This window comes from Lathyrus oleraceus, chromosome 3 (assembly GCF_024323335.1).
Source record: "Lathyrus oleraceus cultivar Zhongwan6 chromosome 3, CAAS_Psat_ZW6_1.0, whole genome shotgun sequence".
Lineage (NCBI taxonomy): Eukaryota > Viridiplantae > Streptophyta > Magnoliopsida > Fabales > Fabaceae > Lathyrus > Lathyrus oleraceus.
The window spans coordinates 25,377,688-25,402,209 of record NC_066581.1 but is presented as its reverse complement, the minus strand read 5'-3'; the positions used below and the strand labels follow the sequence as shown (position 1 = coordinate 25,402,209).

The following is a 24,522-nucleotide window of genomic DNA, read 5'->3' as shown; positions in this document are numbered from 1 at the left end:
TTAAAATCAATTATTTTTCTATCAAATTTTTGAAATCTAAATATCACAATTCACCCACCTCTCTGTAATTTAACATCACGGAGGTAATAGAGCCAAAAATATCCCCAACAACCCTCCTCTCAAGTAGGCAGCTATCATCAATCATGACTTCTTTAAGATCATTTTCTCAATAGTGACATTTGAAGAAGTACGAGCATTGTCTCTAGACATTTCTTCGAGTTTTCTCTTTACACCACATACCTCCAAAACAGGGTAGTTGAAGATTAAAAACACCCTTGAGTCTAAACCGAAGCTCAACCGCTTTCTTAGATTTCAATATAAAAACCTTAAACTTCTCAAATTTGGTCGAAGACATCTTTGTTACAAAAAAAAATGCATTAAAAAATGCATTATCCTAGAGAGCTTATCTAAAAAATCTAAAAAAAACTTGATATCTATAAATTGTTTTTGTAAGCTCTTCCAATCAGACTCACAAGTGCCCATGTTGGTGGTTAAACTCAAATAAGTCAATCGAAACCAAACAGTACATTGAACAAGTAAATTTGTTTCATCGCATAACAAAATGAAAAAAAGCCAAGAGCAAAATCAAGAAAAAAACCTATCCCAGCAGAATGATGCAACGCCGTAGAGTTCAATGTGGTAGGATCAGCACCATGGTCAATAAAATACTTAGCAGTGGCAGTGTGTCCTTGCCGCGCAGCATGAATGAGAGCAGTTTCTCCATCATCATCTTTTGAATCAATTTGGAGCTTCAAATCCTCTAAGGATACCAGGGTGTTCTAGCCAAAAGGCTGATCCAATGATGTCAATGTGTTGTACAATGACTTTTCCATAATTTTCGGAAGACTCTCCATTCTCCTGATGGATGAGAACATTGTCTACCCTATCCCAAAAAACTGAGGACCCTTGTCGGAACATCACTGGCAATTTATTATAGTCAATAGCCAATTCTTCAATTTTCTTTTGCAGTTGAGCACCCTTTAGACTACGCTGAGCTTCTCTTTTGCTTTTTCCTGATGCAACAAGCTTCCAGAAACAAGTGTTATATTGATTGTTTATGTGACAATCCACTTGCCTCCACGAAAGATAGTCCCGTAATATCTCAGCAGATGGATAGCACACTGCTCGTGCATCGAAAGAAGGAGGGTAGTTTAACTCACTTTGAGGGAAGAAATCTTTCCATCGCATCACGTAAGAGGATGTGAAGAAAGACACAATGGCTGATATGATTTTACTAGCTCTCCTTTCATAAAGATCGGTGGATTTCTTAAGAATGAAACTATACTCGTCGCTAACCCCATAAGCAAAGACTATATCCTGCCTAAATTCTTCTAAGACAGCAACCGCACATGAATTCATCAAGTTAAGAGCTCTATCATCATTTGGCTTCGCAAAGTCATGTATCTCAGAAAATCTGTGGAAGTGGCATCCATCTATTCGAACTACAACCCATGTAAATGGCATCAACTTGCTATCAAACTCAAAGGACCTGACATACTCCGGTTTCACATTGTTAATCTCCTCCACAAAAACACCAAGCTCCTTCAAAAGAATAGAATGTTCATTCCAAAATCGCGTGCTTGCTATTTTCTTGGAATGCACTGTGATTATCTCTCTTCTTTGTCTTTTAACTGGAGCACCCGTTTCTGTGTACTTCACCACAGCCCCTACCATTGTCTTTAGAATACAGGAACCTTGTCGAAATATTGGATCCAGTGTATTGTAATTGACATTGAACTCATCAAATAAAATATCATTTAAGTCGCGTTTCTTAGCTCCATCAATGAACTCTTGTGCTTCCCTCTCATTCATTCCGCGCTCCACAAGTCGCCAAAAGCATTGATCATATTGATTTTTCAAATGACAGATATTTTGCCTCCACAAAAGATAAGCTTGAAGGGCGTCGGTGGATGCACAAGCTACAACTTTCCCATGGAAAGAAGGAGGAGAATGTAGTTCCTTCTGTTGGAAGAATTCGCGCCATTTTCTCACAAAGAGTGATGAGAAAAAAGAAGAAATAATGGATAACACTTTACTAGCTCGCCTTTCATAGAACTTGGTGCTCTTCTTGAAAACAAATGTATACTCATCACTAAACCCATATGCGAGGACTACATCAGCAAACTCTTCGAGCACCGCAACAGCACAAGAGTTCATCAAATTCAAGGCATTTACATCATAAGGCTTGGAAAGATTACAAGCATTGATCGAAACAAGGATAAAACTCGGAAACATCACCTCATCCTCAAGTTCAAAACACTTGACATACTCATATTTGCTGTTTGCCATGATTCACATGAAAATCTGTACATATGTTCTCTTTCTTCTCACAAGAAAACTATCATACAGTTGGTGGGTTTGTCTTTGTGCAAGGAAGCAATACAATTATTCAAAAATAACAAAATTCCTGCATCAGTTCATTAAGAACAACAACAACTTCAATACAATCAGCCAATTCAATTCAACTAACTAACATTCAAAAAACATAACTTGTTATTAAAAACTACAAAATTCCATTAAAAAAATGATGTTTTGCGATATCTAACGTGAGAAATAAAATAAATTCCGGCAGACAATGTTTCTAAGGCGGGCGGCGTTTCAAAAGTAGTGGCGGCAATCAACCATTAACGAACCTAATCCTAATCAAAAAAAGAGAGAAAGACAAAAACTTTAACAGAAAGAGAGGGAAAGAGGACCTGGGTTTAGGTTGAGGAGTAAAATAGTGGACCCATATATCATATTTCATTTGCTCCTCTTATTTTCTATTTGCATCCCATTTGATATAAATAATTTTATAAATTTTATGAATAATATTTGTGTTGCTACATTTTTATTCTCATTTCGATAAATTGGATTTCTAATACGTAGATTCGGTAATTTCATATTGGTTACGCCGCCAAAATTTCGATATATTGATAGATATTTTTACCGTGTTATGACCTTTGCATATGATGTCTTCTTTATTGTCGATACGCACAAACCGGCTTTGAGCACATTAATTAGAATGTTGCGTGCATTTCTCAACTTTTTGCTTATTTTGAATTTCGTTTTTGGGGTTTACTTAATCACGGTTTGATGTCGTTTGCATTGTCATTGTATAAATAAAGTCTCACTTTACGATTCCACTTGTTGAGTGTATGAGTTCATTCTCATTCCACACCATCTTGCAATGATATGTCTCACGTAAACAATTATTTTGATTCAGAATAACAAATAACAATCCAATGATGTTGCATTTAAACCGAATTTGAACTCAATTTCCATTTGCCTTGCACGTCCTTGTATTATGTGACAATGATTTGCATCCTCGCATCATGATCTTGATCAATGCACGTTTCACTTTTGTTTTACTTCTTCCGATTAAATTAAAGATGAACGTTGTTGTGCATATGACGTGTATGTTGCTATATCCCATATTTTGGCTTATTATTGGACTTTCTTACAATGAGACTCTTTTTGGTACATATACACTCAATTGCTTGCGTTTGTTTGATTGGATATTGCTTTAATTGTTTTAATTGTTTTATTATCTCATATTCTCATTCAACAAAATGTACCTCCACTCACATGACGTGTAATAATTTTATCGCTTTATTTTTTATTGATTTGTTTAGGTAGTTTCTAACATAAGAATAAAATCAATCCTTTAAAAAAAAGTTTGATCCAACGTCAAGTATTTTCTCAAAGATCAAATCATTTCAAACCATTCTTTTCAATCGATTTCTACCATTCTCATTTTCTCAAACTTTTCATCTTCGACCATGTTCGAATTTTCAAAACCATTTTGGGTCAAACCTTTTCGCAAACGTTAATAAAAAGTTTGATCCGACATCAAGTCATTTTCACAATGTAAATCAAAAACACTTAATGTGTATTTAATACTTTTCAATAAAAAAGGAACGTGGTGGATGCCACGAGCTTCTGAGACTAAGATTCGAGATGGATATCTTACCTATCCTAGCTCTCGCCATCATTTAAAACTGCAAATGTGATTCTTTCAAACTCTTTCTCAATCAATCTTCAAAACACCTAAAAATGTCAAACATTTTTGCAAATAAGATGGAAACGGAATGTGGTGGATACCATGAGCTCCTGAGGTTAGGATTTGAGATGGATATCTCGCTCATCCAAGTTCTCGTCACTACTCAAAATACTTCAAACCAATCAAACTCTTTTTTCACCGTCGTGCGATTGATCCTCAAACTTTTTTTGCAAATGAAAGATATTTTATCTTGAGACAATGCAAAAACAATGTTTCGTCCACTTGAACATATGAGTAAGCTTTCGATGTTGTCCGCGAATGTTGATTTATAAATTCATTCGACCGTGACGCAAACGCTCCCTTCTCCACTTGTTTTGGATAGCCAACAATGTTTCGTCGATTGACACAAAGTAGCTTTCGCTAAAATCGACCAACAAACAAACATTTTCTACCCAGAACTACATAAGTCTTGAGTTCTCTATTATACCCGGAAATACGTAGGAGTAGGATTTGTAAATTTTGTCAGACATATTAATAAAAAATCCAGAAACATTTTCTCTTTTCTTTTGTTCCTATTCTTCTTCTTTCCCCATTTCAATAATTCGAAAAGTGTAACATCTCTAAGCTAACACTAACGCGCACAACTAATCTAACGATTCTCGTTGAGTACAACAAACGTGAGGAGGTGTTAATACCTTCCCCTTGTGTAATCGACTCCTAAACGCTTCGCTAAATCGTGTTTTCATCTTTCAAGATCCGACAATAGGTTTCCTACATATCCATTTAATAATCTCCTAAACAATATTTTCTCTATGTGACATTTTAAAATAAGTTTTTCAATTTCTTCTCTGGTTCCACTACAAATTTTAGGATTATGATCCATCTTCTACTCTTTTTTTTTAATCCACAATGTCTTTCGGCAAATTTACCGAGATAACCCACTTTTTCGAAGAAATTTCCAAAATAACCCACTTTTCAGGAAAATTCCCAATCTACCCCACTTTTAGGAGGAGGCGCCAATTGGATTGGCGACCCCTCTTAAAAATTACAAGGAGGCGCCAATTGGATTGGCTAGGGCAGGTGCCCTAGCCAATCCAATTGGCGCCTATGTGTATTTTTTAAGAGGGGGCGCCAATCCAATTGGCGCCTCCCTTAAAAAAGCCTCAAATGAAAAAACTTCCAACATGAAAGTTGTAGATCTTTTCAAGACAATGAATTTGGATATAAATTTTGCATCATTTGGATTTTTTATGAGAAAGTTATGGGCAATTGAAGTTGGATTTCTGAGTTTTTCAACTGTAATCTGACCTATAATGTCTTGCATTATTTCATGTGTTTATTTTAGAGTTATGAAATTTTGTCCAACATAACATTTGAAGTAGACATCTTAAATTTCCAATGCACTTGGTCCCACCTCAAAATAATTAAAAATGAGTGAGTTAGGTCCCTGCGAAGTTGACCCAAAATTAGGGTTTCTGTCAAAATGACCTATAAGTTTTGAAATGAATGATGAGCTTCCAAGTTTCAAATGAATTTTTGATGAACATGAAAGTTGTTCATATGGCGACTGTTGTTAAAACTTGAATGGAGGCGCCAATTGGATTGGCTAGGGCAGGTGCCTTAGCCAATCCAATTGGCGCCTATGTGTAGGTTTTAAAAGGAGGCGCCAACTCAATTGGCGAGTCCCTCATAAAATGCCTTTTTTGTCTTATAAATAGATGCGTTGTATGACCTATTGTTCCACAACTCATATAATCATTTGGCTATCATGTTTGGTGTTCGTCGCCGATACGGTAAGGTGATTTATGCGAGAGACAAACCTCAATTGCTGATGCTGTTTTGGAACATCACCACGTTAGATCAACTGAAGAGGGAGCTGGTTCGATGGTTAGACGGGAAAATACCAGAAGGGGAAAAAATCAGAAGTATTGAGAGACTTGACAGTATCTTTGGTTGGGTGCGAATGAAGACTGATAAGGATGCTAGGGAAATGATGTTCGGTCCAGACGACATTAATTTGATTGTTGTAATCAGTTAGAATTATTTATGTTTTCAGATGTTTTGTACTGTTGTTTGTTATGAAACTCGTTGTAACAAGAACTTAATGATATATAATGATTGATTGTTACAGAAATACAATGTTACAAAAAGCTTAAGATCTAGATAAAATGTTACAAAAAGCTTAAGATCTAGATAAAATGTTACAAAAATCTTAAGATCTAGATGATGCTCCTTGATTGGGACAGTTGTTTTTGTTGTGTCCTGGTTGACGACAAAGACTACATAATCTTATCATTTTATCTGTGGAATCCATCTCTGTTCTGATACGTGTGCTGTTTGGCCTTCCTTTCTTCTTTCTACGCATCTCTTCATTGTGCCAAACAATATCTCCTTCATATGGAGGCCAGTAATCCTCCATTGGTAGTACTGAAAAGCTTTGACTATATACATTCATGATGGTGTTGGCCTTGTACACATCAGATAAATGGGTGTAAGCGTCTTGACGAGTATAAGCGCATGTTGCAATGACATGGGAGCAAGGTATGCGGAAGGCCTGAAATTTTCCACAATCGCACCAACTTCTGTGTAGTCTAACAGCGTAGGCTAAATTTGGTCTCCCCTCGTTGTTGCTCATTGTTTCCTGGACGCTGAAATTTTGTCTATGACGGTCAAACACTGTTACAGCGTGTGTCGTAGCTTTGATGCTCTCCTCTTTCATGACCTTCATACAACACTCACTGAATACTTGTCCGGACATTAACACTGCACTCCATCTTTCACCTCTGGTTGCGAACATAGAAGCCAACCTATAATAGGTTGATCTTACCAAGGCGGTTATCGGCAGATTTCGAATCCCTTTGAAAACCCCGTTCATGCATTCCACAATGTTTGTTGTCATGTGGCCCCATCGACAACCACCGTCAAATGCTCTTGTCCACTGCTCTACTGGGATGTTATTTATCCATCTCCCCGCGTCTTCATTAGACAGACGAATCTCATCACGATAATATTGAAAAGACGGTTGAGTTAAAGCATACCCAGCATTCACCACCTTCTTGCGAAGATTCTTATCTTTTATAGCACGCATGAAGTTTTGTGCAATGTGTCTGATACAGTAGACATGTGTAGAAGGAGGATCATGCCATCCGTTGTCATGGTTGTTGTAGGCACTTTCGATGGCAGCATGTCTATCAGAAATCAAACATAGATTGGCTTGTGGAACGACATGCGTTTTGAGATGTCGAAGAAAGAAACCCCATCCACCAGCCGTTTCACCTTCAACAAGAGTAAAGGCAATGGGAAATACATTGTTGTTACCGTCTTGTGCAACTGCCATGAGCAAAGTACCCTTGTATTTTCCGTATAACCAAGTGCCATCAATTTGCAGGAGAGGTTTGCAGAAAGCGAAACCTTTGATGCACGGGTCAAATGCCCAAAAAAGACGGTGAAATATTCTATTACCTGTAGCACAGGTTCCGTCTGGCATCATTGCTGGCACTGTCTCCAGAATTGCCACAGTTCCTGGGACATAAGTTTTTAGTGCCCATAAAAACCGTGGTAATTCCTTGAATGAGTCCTCCCAGTTGCCGAAAACCTGCTCAACAGCCTTTGTCCTCGCAATCCATGCTTTCTTGTAAGATGGAGTATAATTATATGTTGTTCGGATATGGGATATAATTATACTCACCTTCACTGATGGGTCTTTATTTACCAATGGCAGAATGTCTTGACATATCAAAGCTGTGCTCAGTTTATGGTGATCTTGTTCAACGTTAGTTGCAACACAACTGTGTGGTGGGTCTATTGAGGCGATCTCCCAAGAGTCATTTTTCTTCTTGTAAGATGCAGCCAAACGAAACTTACAAAGCATGTTACGACATTCGATAACATACCTTCTAGAGTCAGTGCGTTTCACTGTAAAGTCAGCAAAGTTGTTCATATGGTATTTTTTTATTGCCAAGACACATTCCTCTTTGGTACGAAACATGTCTCCCACCTTTAATTCGCCTACTGGTCTCGGATACGGATTATAGAAGACACTATCGGACGTTTCATTGTCGTGAAGATCCATATTTGTCATATGTTGAGGAGGATTGTAGGCATGAGTAGGAGGTATTGGTGGTGGTTGAGCCCCATCTTCATCGTCGTTGTTCAGGATGTGATCAACCTGTACCTCAGTCTCCTCTTCTTCTTCATCAACAACGTCGACCTCTACTTCGGCTTCTGGGTTGAGTTCATCTGACCATTGTGCATCATCTGCAGCATCTTCACCAGCTGGATCCTGATCGTTTAGTTGAGACTGTTGAGATGGTATACATGGTTGTATAGTAATGTACAACTCGATACAATCCATGCCTGAATGTTCATGACTAAGAAACATGCTTTCAACATCTTCATCGTCTCGTATCTTTAGGGGGAAAAACTTGCATTGACCATTCTCAAAAAATATAGGATTCTGATATGTCATCTTTGACACAATACCTGATGCTATAAAGGATTGTATTCTTTTTTTGAAATGCAAAAAGGTTGCATTTCTCTTCATTGTCACTTTAATGGTATCAGTGTTTCTAAAACAAAAACCATGAAGCTCAGACTCAAAAGTTTCACCGTTGTAGTGAACGTTGATACTGTATAATGATGAAGATGACATTTTGGAGATAAAAAGTATTTTGCAAGTGCAGATGAATGTGAGTGAAGATGAAAAGTATTTTGGAGATGAAAAGTATTTTGCAAGTGCAGATGAATGTGATAGTAAGACACTTAAATAGATGGTATCAGTGTCTCACATTGAAGCTACTCTGAGATATTGTGTCAAGCATGCAAGTAATTTCAGAGATGAGGTGTCTGTCATGCAATACAGTGTGAGTTGATGTGTCAAGCATGCTAGCTAGTCATGAGTTGATGTGTCTGTCATGCAAGACAGTGTGAGTTGATGTGTCAAGCATGCTAGCTAGTCAAGACAGAAGTGAGTATTCAGCATGCAGGATACTAGATAGCCAAGTGTTTGAGATGATGTGTCAATCCTGCAAGACAGTGTGACTTGATGTGTCAACCAGGCAAGCTATCAAGAAGGTAGTCATCAGCATGCAGGAGACAAGACAGACACGTGTCGGACACCTAAGATGGTCAGAGATGATGTGTCAATCATGCAAGCCATCCATAAGTGAGTTGTTCAGCATGCAGGAGACAACAATGCCACGTGTCAGACATGCAGAAGGTGGCGCCAATTGGTTTGGCGCCTACCTTTAAGGCTTGTACATGGTCGCCAATTTGAATGGCGCCCCCATGGAGTCAGCCCTCGAAACCAAGCATTCAGAACTAGCCTTGCATGCATGTACCCTATGGTGTCGCCAATTTGAATGGAGCCCCCTCTTTAATATTGTACATGGTCGCCAAATGAGGTGGAGACACCATGCAAACACATTTTTTTATGCACTCCTCCATTTGCCTATAAATTCATCCACTCCTTCAACAATTCTTCCACACCAACATTCTCACTACTTCATCTACATTTCTCACTACTTCATCTACATTACTTCTTTTACAATTTCATCTTCAACAAAATCTTCTATTTTCATCTACACCAACTCCCCAACAATATGTCTTTACTCACAATGGGCGAAGCACACAGAGGAACAGTTGCAAACATCGCGACATACGTAAGTTTTTTCTTATACTTATTTTTTATGTTTCATCTCCACCAACCCCATTTTATTTTGAAATATCGACTTAGTGAAGTGTTACATTATTTCTATTATAGGATGTCTCAAGGTTTCGAACTCGAGTCCACAAATTTGTCCCAATGGACCCGATGATTCAACCTTATGTTGAACTCGCCGGTTTTGGTCACATTAGCAAAATTATGTCTTGGTCTATAGATAACAAGTTCATTCTAGCCTTATGCGAAAGATGGAGGCCAGAGACACACACATTTTGGTTTCCAACCAGTGAGTGTACCGTGACGTTAGAAGACGTCTACATGCTTTTAGGACTACGAATTGAAGGCAAAGCTGTTAATGGTAAGACCAACTATGCAAATTCAATTTGCATGGAGCTTTTAAACACTGATTTGTTAGATGATAATGCTAGGGGACAAGGTATACTACTTTCACGCCTAAAGTCATATTTTATAATAGTTTTTATTTAGATGAGCATTCTACCGAAGATGCTCGAATCATCAAAACTAGGTGTTACATTATGTTGTTACTAGGATCCTTTTTATTTCCCGAAGGTAGTGGTTCTAGCATGCATATTATGTACTTACCTTTACTTAGACATATAGATAGAATAGGTAGTTATAGTTGGGGATCCGCATGTCTAGCCTATCTCTATAGTTCGTTGTGCAAAGACTCCCACAAAGATACTTCTACATTTTCTGGATGTGCTGTTTTGCTACAAGCATGGGGATGGTCAAGACTACCGTCTCTAGCACCGGTCAATAACAACCCCTTCACTTTTCCATATGCAAAAAAGTAAGTTGTTTAAATTGCTATATCTTTACTTCCTTCCTTACAGTTTATTACCCATAACTAATTTATTTTAACTTTTTGGTGTAGATGGTCGGCACGCGGTATGAATTACAGCAGATGTCCGAGACACTGTATTACTCAATATCGCAACCTGTTGGATCACCTTCGACCGGCAGACGTAAGCAAAATAATTTCATTATTTCTTCATATTATGTTGACTTTTTCTACATTCATTTAAATCCTATCGTCTTTAACATTTCAGTTCATTTGGCGTCCATACCTTAATATGGATCATGAGCATCAGATCAACCCTGAAGACGCAGCCGTATGGACAACATGCACACCGATAATACGGTTCACAACAGTGGAGCTGCACAACACCGATCGTGTGAAGCTGCAGTTTGGTATGGTTCAGAATATCCCAGATCCCCCAGCTAGCCTAGGAGAATGGCATATGCGTAAAGTGAACGACCAATGGAACTACAACCCTTGGCAAACCTTCGCAAGATCAGAGTGTCGCAAGTGGAAGCACCGTCATGACCATGTCTTAACTGACGCAGTCATGCCAAATGAGGTAAAACCAAGTCGTACTTATATGGCTTGGTATAGATCAGTTGGATTTCAATTCATCGCCGATGATATGTACCTCTACGACCCACGCCAGACAAGTTATACACAAGAAGGATCAACATCTAACCCCCAACAACATTCTCAGCCCGGTTACTCACAACCACCTATCCGACAAACTTTCCGTTCCACAAACACACAAACATACAACCAAAACATGCCATTCACCCAACCCCAAAACCAAGAACATCCCCCATACCACCACCAACAAATGGACCATCAACCTTCGACCGAACATCGCTTCGCACCCACACCATCATCCTACCAAAGTCGCCTTAGCCAAAACACTAACCGCCCCTCCTCCTACCGTAGCCAAGAACCCCAAACATCACAATACCAAAACATCCCACAACCATACCCTTTCCAAACACCCCAACAACCTTTCCAACCGTTCCTAGACCCATCATTGTCACCCATGTCTCCCTTCAACCGTCCCGGTCGCCCATCCATGAGTCAACCACACCCCAACTTCTCTGGCATGGGTCATGAGCTCAGCTACGCCGGTACACCATCATTGAATACTGAAGACTATGCTGAGTTGGCTGAATACCTCAACGGATCTTCTCCTGTAGGAGGTAATGACGCTCCTGGACCATCAGATGAACAAACACAGGTGCAGAATCGTCAACGTGGGTTAGGGCCAAGGGTTAGGGTAGCTAGGGGATGTGGGACCGGAGGTCGGTTAGGTGATCCCAGTCATCACCATTAGGATTGTTTGTGTAAAATCCAAATTTTATTAATATCAATTCGTATTATGTCAAATTTATCTTTGTGTAAACTCCAAACATTAGGTTTCTTTCATAATTCTAAAATAAACACATATCATAATACAAAAATTTATAGGTGAGAAACCCTAATTCAAGGACTTGTTATTGTTATGTTGAAGGGCTTGAATTTGGTCCCTTTTGGCAAAATTCACATACACATGTTTTGACAGAAACCCTAATTTTGGGTCAAGTTCGCAAGGACCTACCTCACTCATTTTTAATTATTTTGAGGTGGGACCAAGTGCATTGGAAAATTTAAGATGTCTACTTCACTTGTTATGTTGGACAAAAATTCATAACTCTAACACAAACACATGCAATAATACAAAACATTATAGATCAGATAACAGATAAAATGTCAAAGAGTCCAAGTTCAGGTGCCCATACCTTTCTCATAAAAATTGCAAATGATGCAAAACTTTAGTCCAAATTCATTATCTTGAAAAGATCTACAACTTTTATGTTGAAGGTTTTGTCATTTTAGGCTTTTATCATTCAAACTAAAGGGCTTGAAGTTGGTCCCTTTTGGCAAAATTCACATACACTTGTTTTGACATAAATCCTAATTTTGGGTGAAGTTCGCAAAGACCTAACTCACTCATTTTTAATTATTTTGAGGTGGGACCAAGTGCATTGGAAAATTTAAGATGTCTACTTCAAATGTTATGTTGGACAAAAATTCATATTCCTAAAAGAAACACATGCAATAATACAAAATATTATCGGTCAGATAATAGTTAAAAAACTCAGAAGTCCAACTTCAACTACCCATAACTTTCTCATAAAAAATCCAAATGATGCAAAATTTATATCCAAATTCATTGTCTTGAAAAGACCTACAACTTTCATGTTGGAAGTTTTTTCATTTGAGACTTTTTTAAGGGAGGCGCCAATTGGATTGGCGCCCCCTCTTAAAAATTACACATAGGCGCCAATTGGATTGGCTAGGGCAGGTGCCCTAGCCAATCCGATTGACGTCTCCTTGCAATTTTTAAGAGGGGTCGCCAATCCAATTGGCGCCTCCTCCTAAATGTGGGGTAGATTGGGAAATTTTTTAAAAACTGGGTTATTTTGGGAATTTCTTCAAAAAAGTGGGTTATCTCGGTAAATTTGCCATGTCTTTCCACTTAACAATTAAATTATTAATTTTAACAATTAAATTATTAATTCTAACTTGTGGTCTTTTAACATGATTTTCTTTTATATTGGGAATTTTAATATTAGCTATCAAATTTCATGTGTTTCTTTTATTTATACATTCTTTAAAGGTATTTGTCTACATAAATTTTTTATGTCTACATAATTTTGATTCAAATTAGTGACAAATTTCTTTCCTGTCCATCATGTCAACAAATACATAGTGGTATATAAAATTAAAATCATTTAAGATGAAATATTTAAGAGATACCGAAAAAACTGTTTTTGAAAATTTCCTAAGTGAACTTATACGTCGTTCATTGTTAATAGTATGTTTGGTAGAATAGATTATGCAATGAGAAAAATGAATGAGGGATAAAGATCTGAGAAAAAAGAGATTTAATGTGCTTGGTTGAAAGTAGTCAAAGAATAAATAAAGGCTGTGGGAGAAGGAAATATTAATTCACAAAATCTTTAGACTTAAGGGTGGATAGTTGACAACCGTTTCATTCCAGATAATGTCTTATGGAATAACAAAATCTGACTATTCAAATAAATTTACAAACAAAACTGTTATGAACCACCTATAATGGCTGTCCATATTAACCTTAGCCTGGATAATACACTGCACTGCACCGCACCAATGCCGCAATTTTTGAACATGTCAAATAAGCAACAACCTTTTTAGCAATAGTTACTAGTAAACTGTACCCGTAAAGATTGTAACTTAAGAAAAATACATAAATTCATAAGTTTAAAAGGCTCCATCGCTAGCAAAGGCCCAACTATGACTTATTCTCAGCCGTGCCATGAAATTTCCGTCCAGCTTCAACAGCTTCCCTGTAAAGATGAACACACAGTAAGATACATACAAACTATTGACTTCAAATTAATGGATTGATCAACACTTTGTGTGTGTTGGTTGACAATGGTGAATCACATTATCTTAATATTTGATCAATTCAATTTGTGATGACTTTGTTCAAAATTATGAACTTAAGAGCTTAAAGTAGAAAGAAAGCGATGAAGAGACTTAATTGAAAAATAGAACTTAAATCATAAATTAACTATAGCAAAATAACTAAAAACTGCAATTAAGTCTAAATAAAACAATGTGAAGACCTGAATGCGTTTATAAGCTCTTTGTTCTCCGGATCAATTGTAACTCCTTCGTAAAATGCATTTGCGGCTTCTTCAAACTTCTGCAACAAGGATAGCAAAGTCAAGTTAAGTAATCACCAATCACGTGTTATGAAGTTAATGTCAAAGGGAAAAATTTGTGGACAACATGCCTGCAACAAACGCAAGGCTGCGCCTTCCCTATAACAAGCTTTTGACCAATCTGGTCTTAATGCCCTACAGGCCTTTGCATCAGCTAAAGCTTGCTCGGCTTGACCTAGTCTCATCCAACATAGACTTCTATTTGATAGCAATGTAGCATCACCGGGGTTCAGATCAATTGCCTGTAAAAAACATTCGAAAGGATAGAATATTTCATGAACTGATTATCATTTAGAATGAAGATAAATGCAGTTAATTTTCTAAAAGTAGACTAGATACACATGTCTATGTCTAGTGGAAGCTGCAAAGAAACATCATTGAGACAGATAAGTAACATGGGGCATGGTGCAAGAAAAATACTCCCAAAAAAAAAGTTACAGAACAGGAGTAAGTTCAAGAGTTAAATGAGAGATCAAGATTTTACTTGTGTATAGGAATCTATAGCCGTATAATGGTCGTTCCTTTTAAAAGCCTCATCCCCTCTTGCTTTTGATTCTGCTGCTCTCTTTTTGGCCTCTGGTGACACCTAGATAAGTTTGCACACAGTTATAATAGAAACCAATGTAAAGCTGATACACAATAGCTAAGAAAAAAAACGAGTGATATGTAGAAACAGAATCCTAAGAAAGGAGCCACTAAAATCTCTTCTTAAAAAGCCAAAAACTTGGGGGAAACAACAAAGGTGATGCATAATCTCTGAAGCAATACAGAATTTAGAAGCTGAGAGAATGACGAAAACAGACAATCCTTTCGACTGAATACACATAATTGAATTAGACTTACATATCTCTTCAACATATACAATATTTTTGCAGCTATTTACATTTGATAGTACAGCTGTAAGTCTGTAATATAATTAATAAAACAAATACGCCCACTTGAGAAAAAGGTACAGCTATTATATATTTAGTAAAACAAACACACCTCAGGGATATTTTGCTCTCGGGAAACAGCATCCTTGAGCCCGTTACTTTCTTTACCATTTACCAATTCACCCTGTATATTGCACTTAATAATCAGTAAAAAGAACAAGAAATCCACTTTGTCAAGCAACATACAAAGTATCAGAAAGCATTAGCTATAAACTTTTGAGCTTAAAGAATGAGTGTAATATGGTCAAGAGAAATAGAGTTTTAGCACTAGCAGAAGCATATAAACTCTAAGAGTTTATTCCTTGTTGGAGGATGGAGTATATGCTGGCTGGCTTGTGCAGAGGATATTATATGTTCTTTTGGCATTTTAATTTGAAGAACTACAGCAAAATTGTAGACTTCCCTCTTTATTTGTAACAAAATAAATGTAGTAGAACATGCTTAGTTTATGACAACCTATGGATCTACAAGGTAGATACATTGTATTTTAAAATAATGCACCGAATATACCTTAACTAAAAGTAAGCATAATTATCTCATTTTCTTGCAGCAATCATATGCCTTAGCTCAGTCCAGCTGGATATAGAAACAAATTAGGAATTTAGTACCTGCTGGTTTTTACTTTCTGATTGCATATACTCAAGTATCCCATCAATAGTCCAAGAAGGAATGGCATCAATTTTGGATGTAACGGGGAAAAATATTTCAACTGCTCCACGATTACCCCTTGCAGCTGCAACCTGTATTGGCTTGACACCATCCTGGGATCCAAACAGTTAAAATTTAGTTTCAAATATTAATGGAAGGCACATTGTATACCATAACCATATGCATTGCAAGATAAGAAAAGTGACATCAATGATACTGAAAAATTGGAAAGATCTTGAAAACAAAAATACAAGAAAGTTGAGTTCTGAATTCCTGTATTCTTAGGTCTATTGGGTTCTTATATAAGTGGACTCTCGGCATTGTTTGGTAGCCATTAATTTCTATACCAATAATAAAAGGTTAGGAAATGAAATATGTCTCACCTCATCTGCAACATTAGGATCAGCTCCAGCTTTCAATAAGGAATTCATGAGTTCTAGACTCCCATTATCCGATGCAATGTGCAAAGGAGTTGCTCCACCAGCACTAACATTTACTTTAGCACCGGCCTGTATACAATAAGGTCCAACTGTAAGACTAGAGATGGAGTAGGACTTGAAAAACATAGAGGAAGAAATACAAAAATGATAACCTTACCAACAAACTGACACACATCCTTTAATGTGTGCCAACGTACATATTACAAACTTTACCATCCTTGCATGTTTGATAACCAAAAAAAATCCCTCTAAATATATATTCACTAGAATAGCATAACAAACTTGGTATTCAGTAAGTTGTGTATATCCCACTCGCTACCACTATTTACAAGTACATTTTTGTAATACCAGACAAATATACTTTAGACTAACTAATTGTTATGGTTTGGATATATAACATGGAATGAAATTGCCAACTTGATTGCATTAACATGCATTAAGTTGTTCATTTTTTAGGCTATTATTGCTCCTACAATAAGTCACTCAAATGAAATCATTTACTGTGTAGTTAATCATTATGAAGGATGTTGGTTACATATACAAATTCATAATGTATGTCATTTATCCCACCATATCTACTGATAAATTACCTGCACTATTCTGTGAGCAAATTCTTTACTTTGAATAAGTTTTGAATGATAGCAAGATGTGTGATACTCCCCCTGAGTTTGTGCATATCTGTCAACATCTGCATTTCTCCCCCTTTGTCAACATCAAAAAGAAGAAAAAAACAGTTTTATCAAGGCAACATGTTGTAGCAGGACACAGCAAAAATGATAAAGAAGCTAACAATCACAAAGAAGGAAGCTTAAAAAGTAAATAATCACTCAAAAAGAATGACAAATAAGGGCAATAACACCAGAAGTAAGCATTTAACTAGTAGAAAGTATTTAAAAATTACATAAGCCAAGACATATAAGGTGCAACTAATCTGAAAAGAAAAAAACTCAAGCAACATGCAATGAAATGATGATGGTTTAATGTGGATTATAGCCACCACAGGACTCCTCGTCATCTCTATCAGGATCTCTGAAGCTTTGCGGAGGCGGAGGCATTGCATCTGGATTGTGGCCCATGAAGGTGTAGTGCCTGAACCGGTCCTGAACTTCAACACTTCTGAATCTGTCCATAATACCAGGATTGGCACGGCCGTCGTCCATAAAACCAGACATTTCATTGTAGAAGACTTGGTGCCACTTAACCAAGTCCGTGTGCCAAGAGTGTTGGTTATGGTACATCCGTGTATGATCGTCATGCCACTCACGATGCTCCTTATGCCACTCATTTTGTTGTACATGCCAAGACCGTGCCTCTTCATGACGTTCTTGGTTGGCAAGCTCCATTTGTTGAAGCATTTGAGTTAGGTGCGCAGTAGGTGTTGAAGATGAAGCACCGCCGGAGAACGGAGGAACCGTTGGTTCAGGTACATAGTTGGTTGAAGACCACCTTTGTGGCACCCAATCACCCCAACCAGCATTGTCATCAGCTGCAGGCACATCTGCTTCGTTCACATCATGCATTTCTTCATCAGGTTGGTCTTCAACTACATGAATTCGTTCAGAAGGCACATCATAATTATAGATCCTTGTTTTGGATTTCCTTTCAAAGAAATAGAAACATTGACGTTCTAGGTTAGACAGAGCAGGCATTCATCTCTTGTATATTCTTTGAAAGGAAATCCAAAACAAGGATCTATAATTTTGATGTGCCTTCTGAACGAATTCATGTAGTTGAAGACCAACCTGATGAAGAAATGCATGATGTGAACGAAGCAGATGTGCCTGCAGCTGATGACAATGCTGGTTGGGGTGATTGGGTGCCACAAAGGTGGTCTCCAACCAACTATGTACCTGAACCAACGGTTCCTCCGTTCTCCGGCGGTGCTTCATCTTCAACACCTACTGCGCACCTAACTCAAATGCTTCAACAAATGGAGCTTGCCAACCAAGAACGTCATGAAGAGGCACGGTCTTGGTATGTACAACAAAATGAGTGGCATAAGGAGCATCGTGAGTGGCATGACGATCATACACGGATGTACCATAACCAACACTCTTGGCACACGGACTTGGTTAAGTGGCATCAAGTCTTCTACAATGAAATGTCTGGTTTTATGGACGACGGCCGTGCCAATCCTGGTATTATGGACAGATTCAGAAGTGTTGAAGTTCAGGACCGGTTTAGGCACTACACCTTCATGGGCCACAATCCAGATGCAATGCCTCCTCCTCCGCCTCCGCCAAGCTTCAGAGATCCTGATAGAGATGACGAGGAGTCCTGTGGTGGTTATAATCCACATTAAACCATCATCATTTCATTTCACTGCATTTCATTGCATGTTGCTTGAGTTTTTTTCTTTTCAGATTAGTTGCACCTTATATGTCTTGGCTTATGTAATTTTTAAATACTTTCTACTAGTTAAATGCTTATTTCCTTCTGCTTACTTCTGATGTTATTGCCCTTATTTGTCATTCTTTGTGAGTGATTCTTTACTTTTTAAGCTTCCTTCTTTGTGATTGTTAGCTTCTTTATCATTTTTGTTGTGTCCTGCTACAACATGTTGCCTTGATAAAACTGTTTTTTTCTTCTTTTTGATGTTGACAAAGGGGGAGAAATGCAGATGTTGACAGATATGCACAAACTCAGGGGGAGTATCACACATCTTGCTAAAAATTTGTCATCATCAAAAAGGGGGAGTTTGTGAGCAAATTCTTTACTTTGAATAAGTTTTGAATGATAGCAAATTGTGTGATCATTGTCTAATTGTTGGTTGTGCATTATTTTACATGTTTCATTTGTGTTTTTAGCTTATACTATTGTTTCGTAAATGTTCTATGTATCGATACATACGAGCTTTGTATCGATACACGCTTAGTTAAAATGTTCTATGTATCGATACATACGAGCTTTGTATCGATACATGCTTAGTTAAAATGTTCTATGTATCGATACATACGAGCTTTGTATCGATACATGCTTGTATTAATTCTCTAAAATTAATCAAAGCTACAGTATGTATCGATGCATAATCTTTTGTATCAATACATAATTCTGTTTTGTCGACTAACAGCTTCTGTCTTTCACATATAAGAAGTATTTTGACAGCTCAGTTAAAGGACACGAATTCACAAGTGAAAAACAGTTGTAACACAAATCAAATGAGTGTGTAGCAGCAATTGTTTGAGCAGTTAGAAACCTGAAAGAGACTTCATCTTCTTCATCTTCTTCATCTTCTCAATCTCTTTTTTTCAAGAACATCAACACATAATCATTCTTGTTCTTTGGATTAAAGGATCAACGAGATAACGTTCAATGGAACGATCAAGGATCTAGCTGAGGTGTTCAGTGGAACGATCGAGGATCTAGCTGAGGTGTTCAGTGGAACGATCGAGGATCTAGCTGAGTTGAAGGTTGAAGGGGGTTTCGAGGAAAAACCAAATGGTTTGTCCTTCAAGAACTGGAGTGTTCTTGCGGGTTTGTTAGTCACGTTTGCAGAACAGATTCAGCCGTAGCGTAGGGTTTGGAAATTGGGTAATTTCGCAAACAGGTCGTGGAACCGGTGAATTGTTTGCAATTTCTTGCAGGAAATTCTTGATCGAGCTCAGATCAAATGGAGGTTTTATACAAGAAGAAGATCTTGGGATTTAGATTTCTGTCTTTGTATTGTAACCTTGTATCAACGAATTCGGCATTATTGATAATAACAGTTCTCAATTTCATTTGAAATTGAGAGGGAGACGTACCCACACGCGAGGACGACAGTGAGGAACTTCCTTACCAAATCTTTGCGTATCGTATTCTTTCCTTATCTCTCTTTACGTTTTCAACAGTTTTGTGATTTCAGTTGGTGTATTGTGACTATACATTTCGTGATACAATAGTGGCAAGAAAACTTCTTTATCTAAACTCCACCATTGTTCGTCATTGATCACATACACACCAAATGTTTGACAAAACTGTCAGCTGAGTTTTATTCATTGGAATTAGAATTTAGTGATAAGTGCATTTGATTTGATAATATTCTGGTGTTAATAATCTCTATCGTTCTAATTCAAATCCAGCAATAAATTCGCGTGTCCGGTTTTCTAGTAGCGGTTCAGAATAGACGGAAGTCGATTCGGGACTGTAATTTTCCGCTAAGTTTCAATAACTCTGATAAGAATTTTTAAATCCGTTTATTTTAAAAAGAGGTGATCTATTCACCCCCACTCTCGATCACTAGCCACACCGTCTAACATATTCAAGCTAGAGTATCAGTATAATTCTACACCATATATTCGGTGTTTTATTAATTGTTCCATGGTTCACATATCCAAATCATAAACATGATAAATTGTTTTGCAAGCCTAGAAAGTCAGTGTTGACAAATTGAACAAGATGTGTAACCTGTATTAACAGCTCCAAGCATTCTAACGAACCAGCTGCCACAGATGAAAGGAGTGGGGTAATGCCATCATCAGTTTCAGCATTAGGCTGAAAAAGAACATCACGAAAAATGAAAGCGTAAGTACTACATTTGTAATGCTATTACAATAGTGCTATTCTTTAAAATATCTCGGAAAACTAAAATTGAAAATCTCATATGAACAAGGTATACTTATGAAAAGACATTTGTTCAACCATACACAAAAACAAAAACGCAAACTGGTAAAGAAACGTTTTCTAGAGTGCCAAATAAACAAGCTCTAAGTCATTGTCTCATTGATATGTCATGTGTCAAGCAAGAAGAACAAATTAATCAATCCTTGTAAACTATTCAAGCAAATGCATATCAATGCTAACAAGGTGTATAAATAAAGCTTATGTAGGTTGCTCTTATCTACTCAAACAATAAATTTATTGATGTGAAAGTCAGAAACGTTGTTGAAACCAAAGCATATTGATTATTGAAATGTGGTAAATGACTATTTCTTCATTAACCACGGATCGAAAAGACAGGAAAAAGAAAGCAATTTTAGTAAGAAATAGAAAAGAATATTGCTAAGTGCTAACACCAATTGATGTTCTGCCTATCCAATCAAATAGATATAAAACTCCAAATACTTGGAAAATCAAATTTCTGAAGGAAAAGCAGTCGAGTGTACTTCATAACATCATCAAAAAGTAACAGAATAAAAAAATGGAATGAAGAATTACATTTGCACCATGTTTTAATAGAACAGTAACTGCAGCTTGTTGAGCATGACCCGCAGCCCAAACCAAGGGTGTTCCCGCATCACTCTCTAAGTCAGGATTAATTCCTTTGGACAGCAAATGCTCAAGCAACTCAATATCTCCTGGAACAAAAAGCACATATTACAACAAAATCAGAAACTTAACAACGCAATACTTTACTTTTTACAAAACTGCGCAAGATATATAATGAAATAACTATTTGGATAAACAACTTAATTAAGTGCTTATAGCATAAACATCTATCGTACAGGTGCTTATGTATAAGTTATTTCTATAACAAAAGATAAAATAAAGTCAAACTTTTTCCATACAATCTATAAGTTTTTCTCATGAGCTATATTGGAAAGCTTATATGCCCTTTTTGTATAAACAATTTGATTGAGCGATACAGCATAAGTGCTTGTTCATAAAATATTTCTATAACAACATCAACAACAATCAAGTCTTATCCCACTAAGTAGGGTCGGCTACCTGGATCAAACTATGTCATAATGTTCTATCAAAAGTAGTGTTTCAATCCAAGTCATTAATATCAAGATCTTTCTTAATAGTTTCTCTTATAGTCAAACTACTTTCATTTAACCTAAAGCTATTTTCATTAGTTATCCTGAAGAGCTTATCTAAATAATCTGAAAACAACTTATGGATATACGATAAATTGTTTTTGTAAGCTCTTCCAAACAATCTCACAAGTACCTATGCAGATAGTTAAGCTCCATTGAGCATGCAAAATTAATCAATCACAAACATAACGAAAAAAGCTAAGAGAAAATCAGAAAAAAAACCTATTCCAGCAGAATGATGCAATGCCGTAGCTCCTAAATTGCTAGCAATGGTAGGATCAGCACCATGGTCGATAAGATACTTAGCAGTGGCAGTGTGTCCTTGCCGTGCAGCATGAATGAGAGCAGTTTCTCCGTCATCATCTTTCGAATCAATTTCGAGCTTCAAATCCTCCAACAGATATTTACAAATCTCAGTCTGTCCTTCAAGAGCAGCAAAATGAAGTGCCCCACGCTTGTTTGCATCTTTAATTGCTTCCACTGTTTTCGTTAAATCTTTCCCTTCATCTAACTGCTCGGCAAATTCTAACAAACCAATAAACAATTAGATGAATGAAGAACGAGAAGAATAAGGTAGTTGATTAATTGACTTACTCTTTAAGAGATCGAGATTTCCGGTACGCGCAGCGTTGAGAAAGTGTTGAACTTTCTGCCTAACTGGTTGGAGAATCGAAAGAGAAAACGGTCAAGGGAGAAAAAAGAGAGAATGAATATGTTGAATAATGGATTAAGAAAGAAAGAAAATTGACCTGAGAGTGCGTCGGAAGCATCGGGAGCCATGGCAGGAGGAAGAAGAAGGGTTTTGTGTGCAATGCAAATGCAAAACCCTGTTCTGGAGAATTATGGAGTTTTATTTTTATTCTATTTATATATACTTGTTTTAAGTACCGAAAGCATAATATATGTTGCTATAAGGCACCATTGAATTATGACATATACTCGATACTCGTTTGTTCTTTTTTATGAATAAATTTTTATTTTTATATTTATTTTAAATTGATGTATTTAGATCATATATTAATTAAATACATTAATTATTTAAAAATCTAAATGTTAAAAGTTATTTAATCAAAGAGAAGGAAAATAAATACATATTTTAATATTTAAGTAAAATAAATAAATAAAATTTATATATATATATATATATATATATATATATATATATATATATATATATATATATATATATTATATCGATTTCTTGAAAATAAATCCAATATGTAACTATAATTTTTGAGAAAATCTTTGATTTTTGTCTGGGGTCTGTCAAAGTAAAACTAAAGATAGTAGAACTAAAGAATTTAGTGATATGTTAATCAATCGTAAAGCGATTTATGTAGGAATCATCTTATCTGAGATTGGTTAATAAAAATTTATGCGTTATAAGTGATTTTTGAAGTTAAATTGAATTTTTAACTTCGAAACTGCAATGCATATGTGAAAAACTGATAATTTAAGCAACATTTTTTAAATGAAAACAAACAATAATGAAACTAAAGAACTTAGCGCTATGTTAAGCAATCGTAAAGCGATTTATGTAGGAATCACAATATCTAAGGCTGGTCAACAAAGTTTTATGTGCTTAAAACAATTTCTGAAGTTAAACTGAATTATTAACTCCAAAACTGCAATGCATTTGTGAAAATAAGTTCGACTAAGGAACCCGCCGGAACAGCATCGACAAGAAGGTGAACAAATCCATGGGTCGACATTTGTAGTTCTTGGTCGAAGTCAAAATACCTGAATGGCGAAGGAGGTCGTGGGCAATCAAAGAACATAGGTAGTTAGTTATCTACATATATGGGGGAATTGGACCGACACGTGTCATCATAAGATAGTTTCGTAATCCCACGATGGTTACTTTTGATTAGTATTTAAACAAGTGTTAGGGAAGATTCTAAATGTGGTATTTTTTTGCATTTGCAGTAGGAGTAAACTTGAAGTACCAAAGCGTTTACGAGAAAAGAGTCGTCTCCCTACAAAAATGTATTTTTGCCTCCATTTACATTCATAAGTCATTTAATTTTACCAAATTTACCTTTGATTTCTTGCTTTACTTTTAATACATTCCCGTTTGTCTTACTTTGTACTACATCCCTAACTCATCAAGAGTTACATTTACGCCTTTTTTAACTTTTCAAAGACATTGCTTACCAAAACACCATACGCTCAAACATTAAGTCCAGGACTTTGTAGTCGGTCCTGCAAGTAACCTCTCATAGGAAGGCTAGAGATTGTTGACGAACAAACAAACTGGCACACCCGGTGGGATATCGACAGTGTTAGGTGTATGCGATTGCGCAGTGGCAAAATGACGTCTCCTAGACCACATAAAGAAATATCTTCGGCAGGAGACACAACGACGCCCCAAGCTGTCGATGTCGGCTCTAGCGTGGCGTCGACGGTTTCGACAGCGTTTGTAGGGCCAATTATGACACCGTGTCAGCCATAAACACCGACACCAACAACCATGGGAACTGTTGGGCAACATATGTCCAGTTTCATAGTCCCCGTGCACCGAACGTTGGGAATGTCGACTGAGTTTATGGCAAGTATGCAT

The 24,522-nt window shown here is 36.9% G+C and overlaps 2 protein-coding genes across 2 annotated transcripts; both read right to left on the bottom strand.

Moving 5' to 3' along the window:
* Positions 1-282: 282 nt before the first annotated feature.
* On the bottom strand, positions 283-2,775 carry LOC127132228 (tRNA(His) guanylyltransferase 1). The gene is made up of 2 exons (XM_051061140.1): positions 2,697-2,775; positions 283-2,407 (listed from the first exon to the last, which is right to left on the bottom strand). The coding sequence occupies exon 2, from the start codon at positions 2,287-2,289 to the stop codon at positions 739-741; it is 1,551 nt and encodes a 516-aa protein (XP_050917097.1). The 5' UTR covers positions 2,290-2,407; positions 2,697-2,775; the 3' UTR covers positions 283-738.
* Positions 2,776-13,439: 10,664 nt separating this feature from the next.
* Positions 13,440-22,879, bottom strand: LOC127132227 (uncharacterized). Its single transcript, XM_051061139.1, has 12 exons — positions 22,712-22,879; positions 22,557-22,619; positions 22,185-22,487; positions 21,361-21,500; positions 20,611-20,697; positions 16,168-16,293; positions 15,745-15,897; positions 15,189-15,260; positions 14,689-14,790; positions 14,276-14,446; positions 14,106-14,185; positions 13,440-13,823 (listed from the first exon to the last, which is right to left on the bottom strand). Exons 1-12 carry the CDS (start codon positions 22,740-22,742, stop codon positions 13,769-13,771), a joined length of 1,383 nt encoding a protein of 460 aa, XP_050917096.1. The 5' UTR covers positions 22,743-22,879; the 3' UTR covers positions 13,440-13,768.
* Positions 22,880-24,522: the final 1,643 nt, after the last annotated feature.

What these genes read in the sequence shown, in the direction of transcription:
- LOC127132228 (XM_051061140.1), bottom strand. Translation starts at nt 2,289, where the DNA reads ATGGCAAACAGCAAATATGAGTATGTCAAGTGTTTTGAACTTGAGGAT.
- LOC127132227 (XM_051061139.1), bottom strand. Translation starts at nt 22,742, where the DNA reads ATGGCTCCCGATGCTTCCGACGCACTCTCAG. An exon ending in CAGAAAGTAAAAACCAGCAG is followed by an intron (nt 15,261 to 15,744) that starts GTACTAAATTCC and finishes TGCAATATACAG; the next exon opens with GGTGAATTGGTAAATGGTAA. An exon ending in CAGCCTTGCGTTTGTTGCAG is followed by an intron (nt 14,186 to 14,275) that starts GCATGTTGTCCA and finishes TCCTTGTTGCAG; the next exon opens with AAGTTTGAAGAAGCCGCAAA.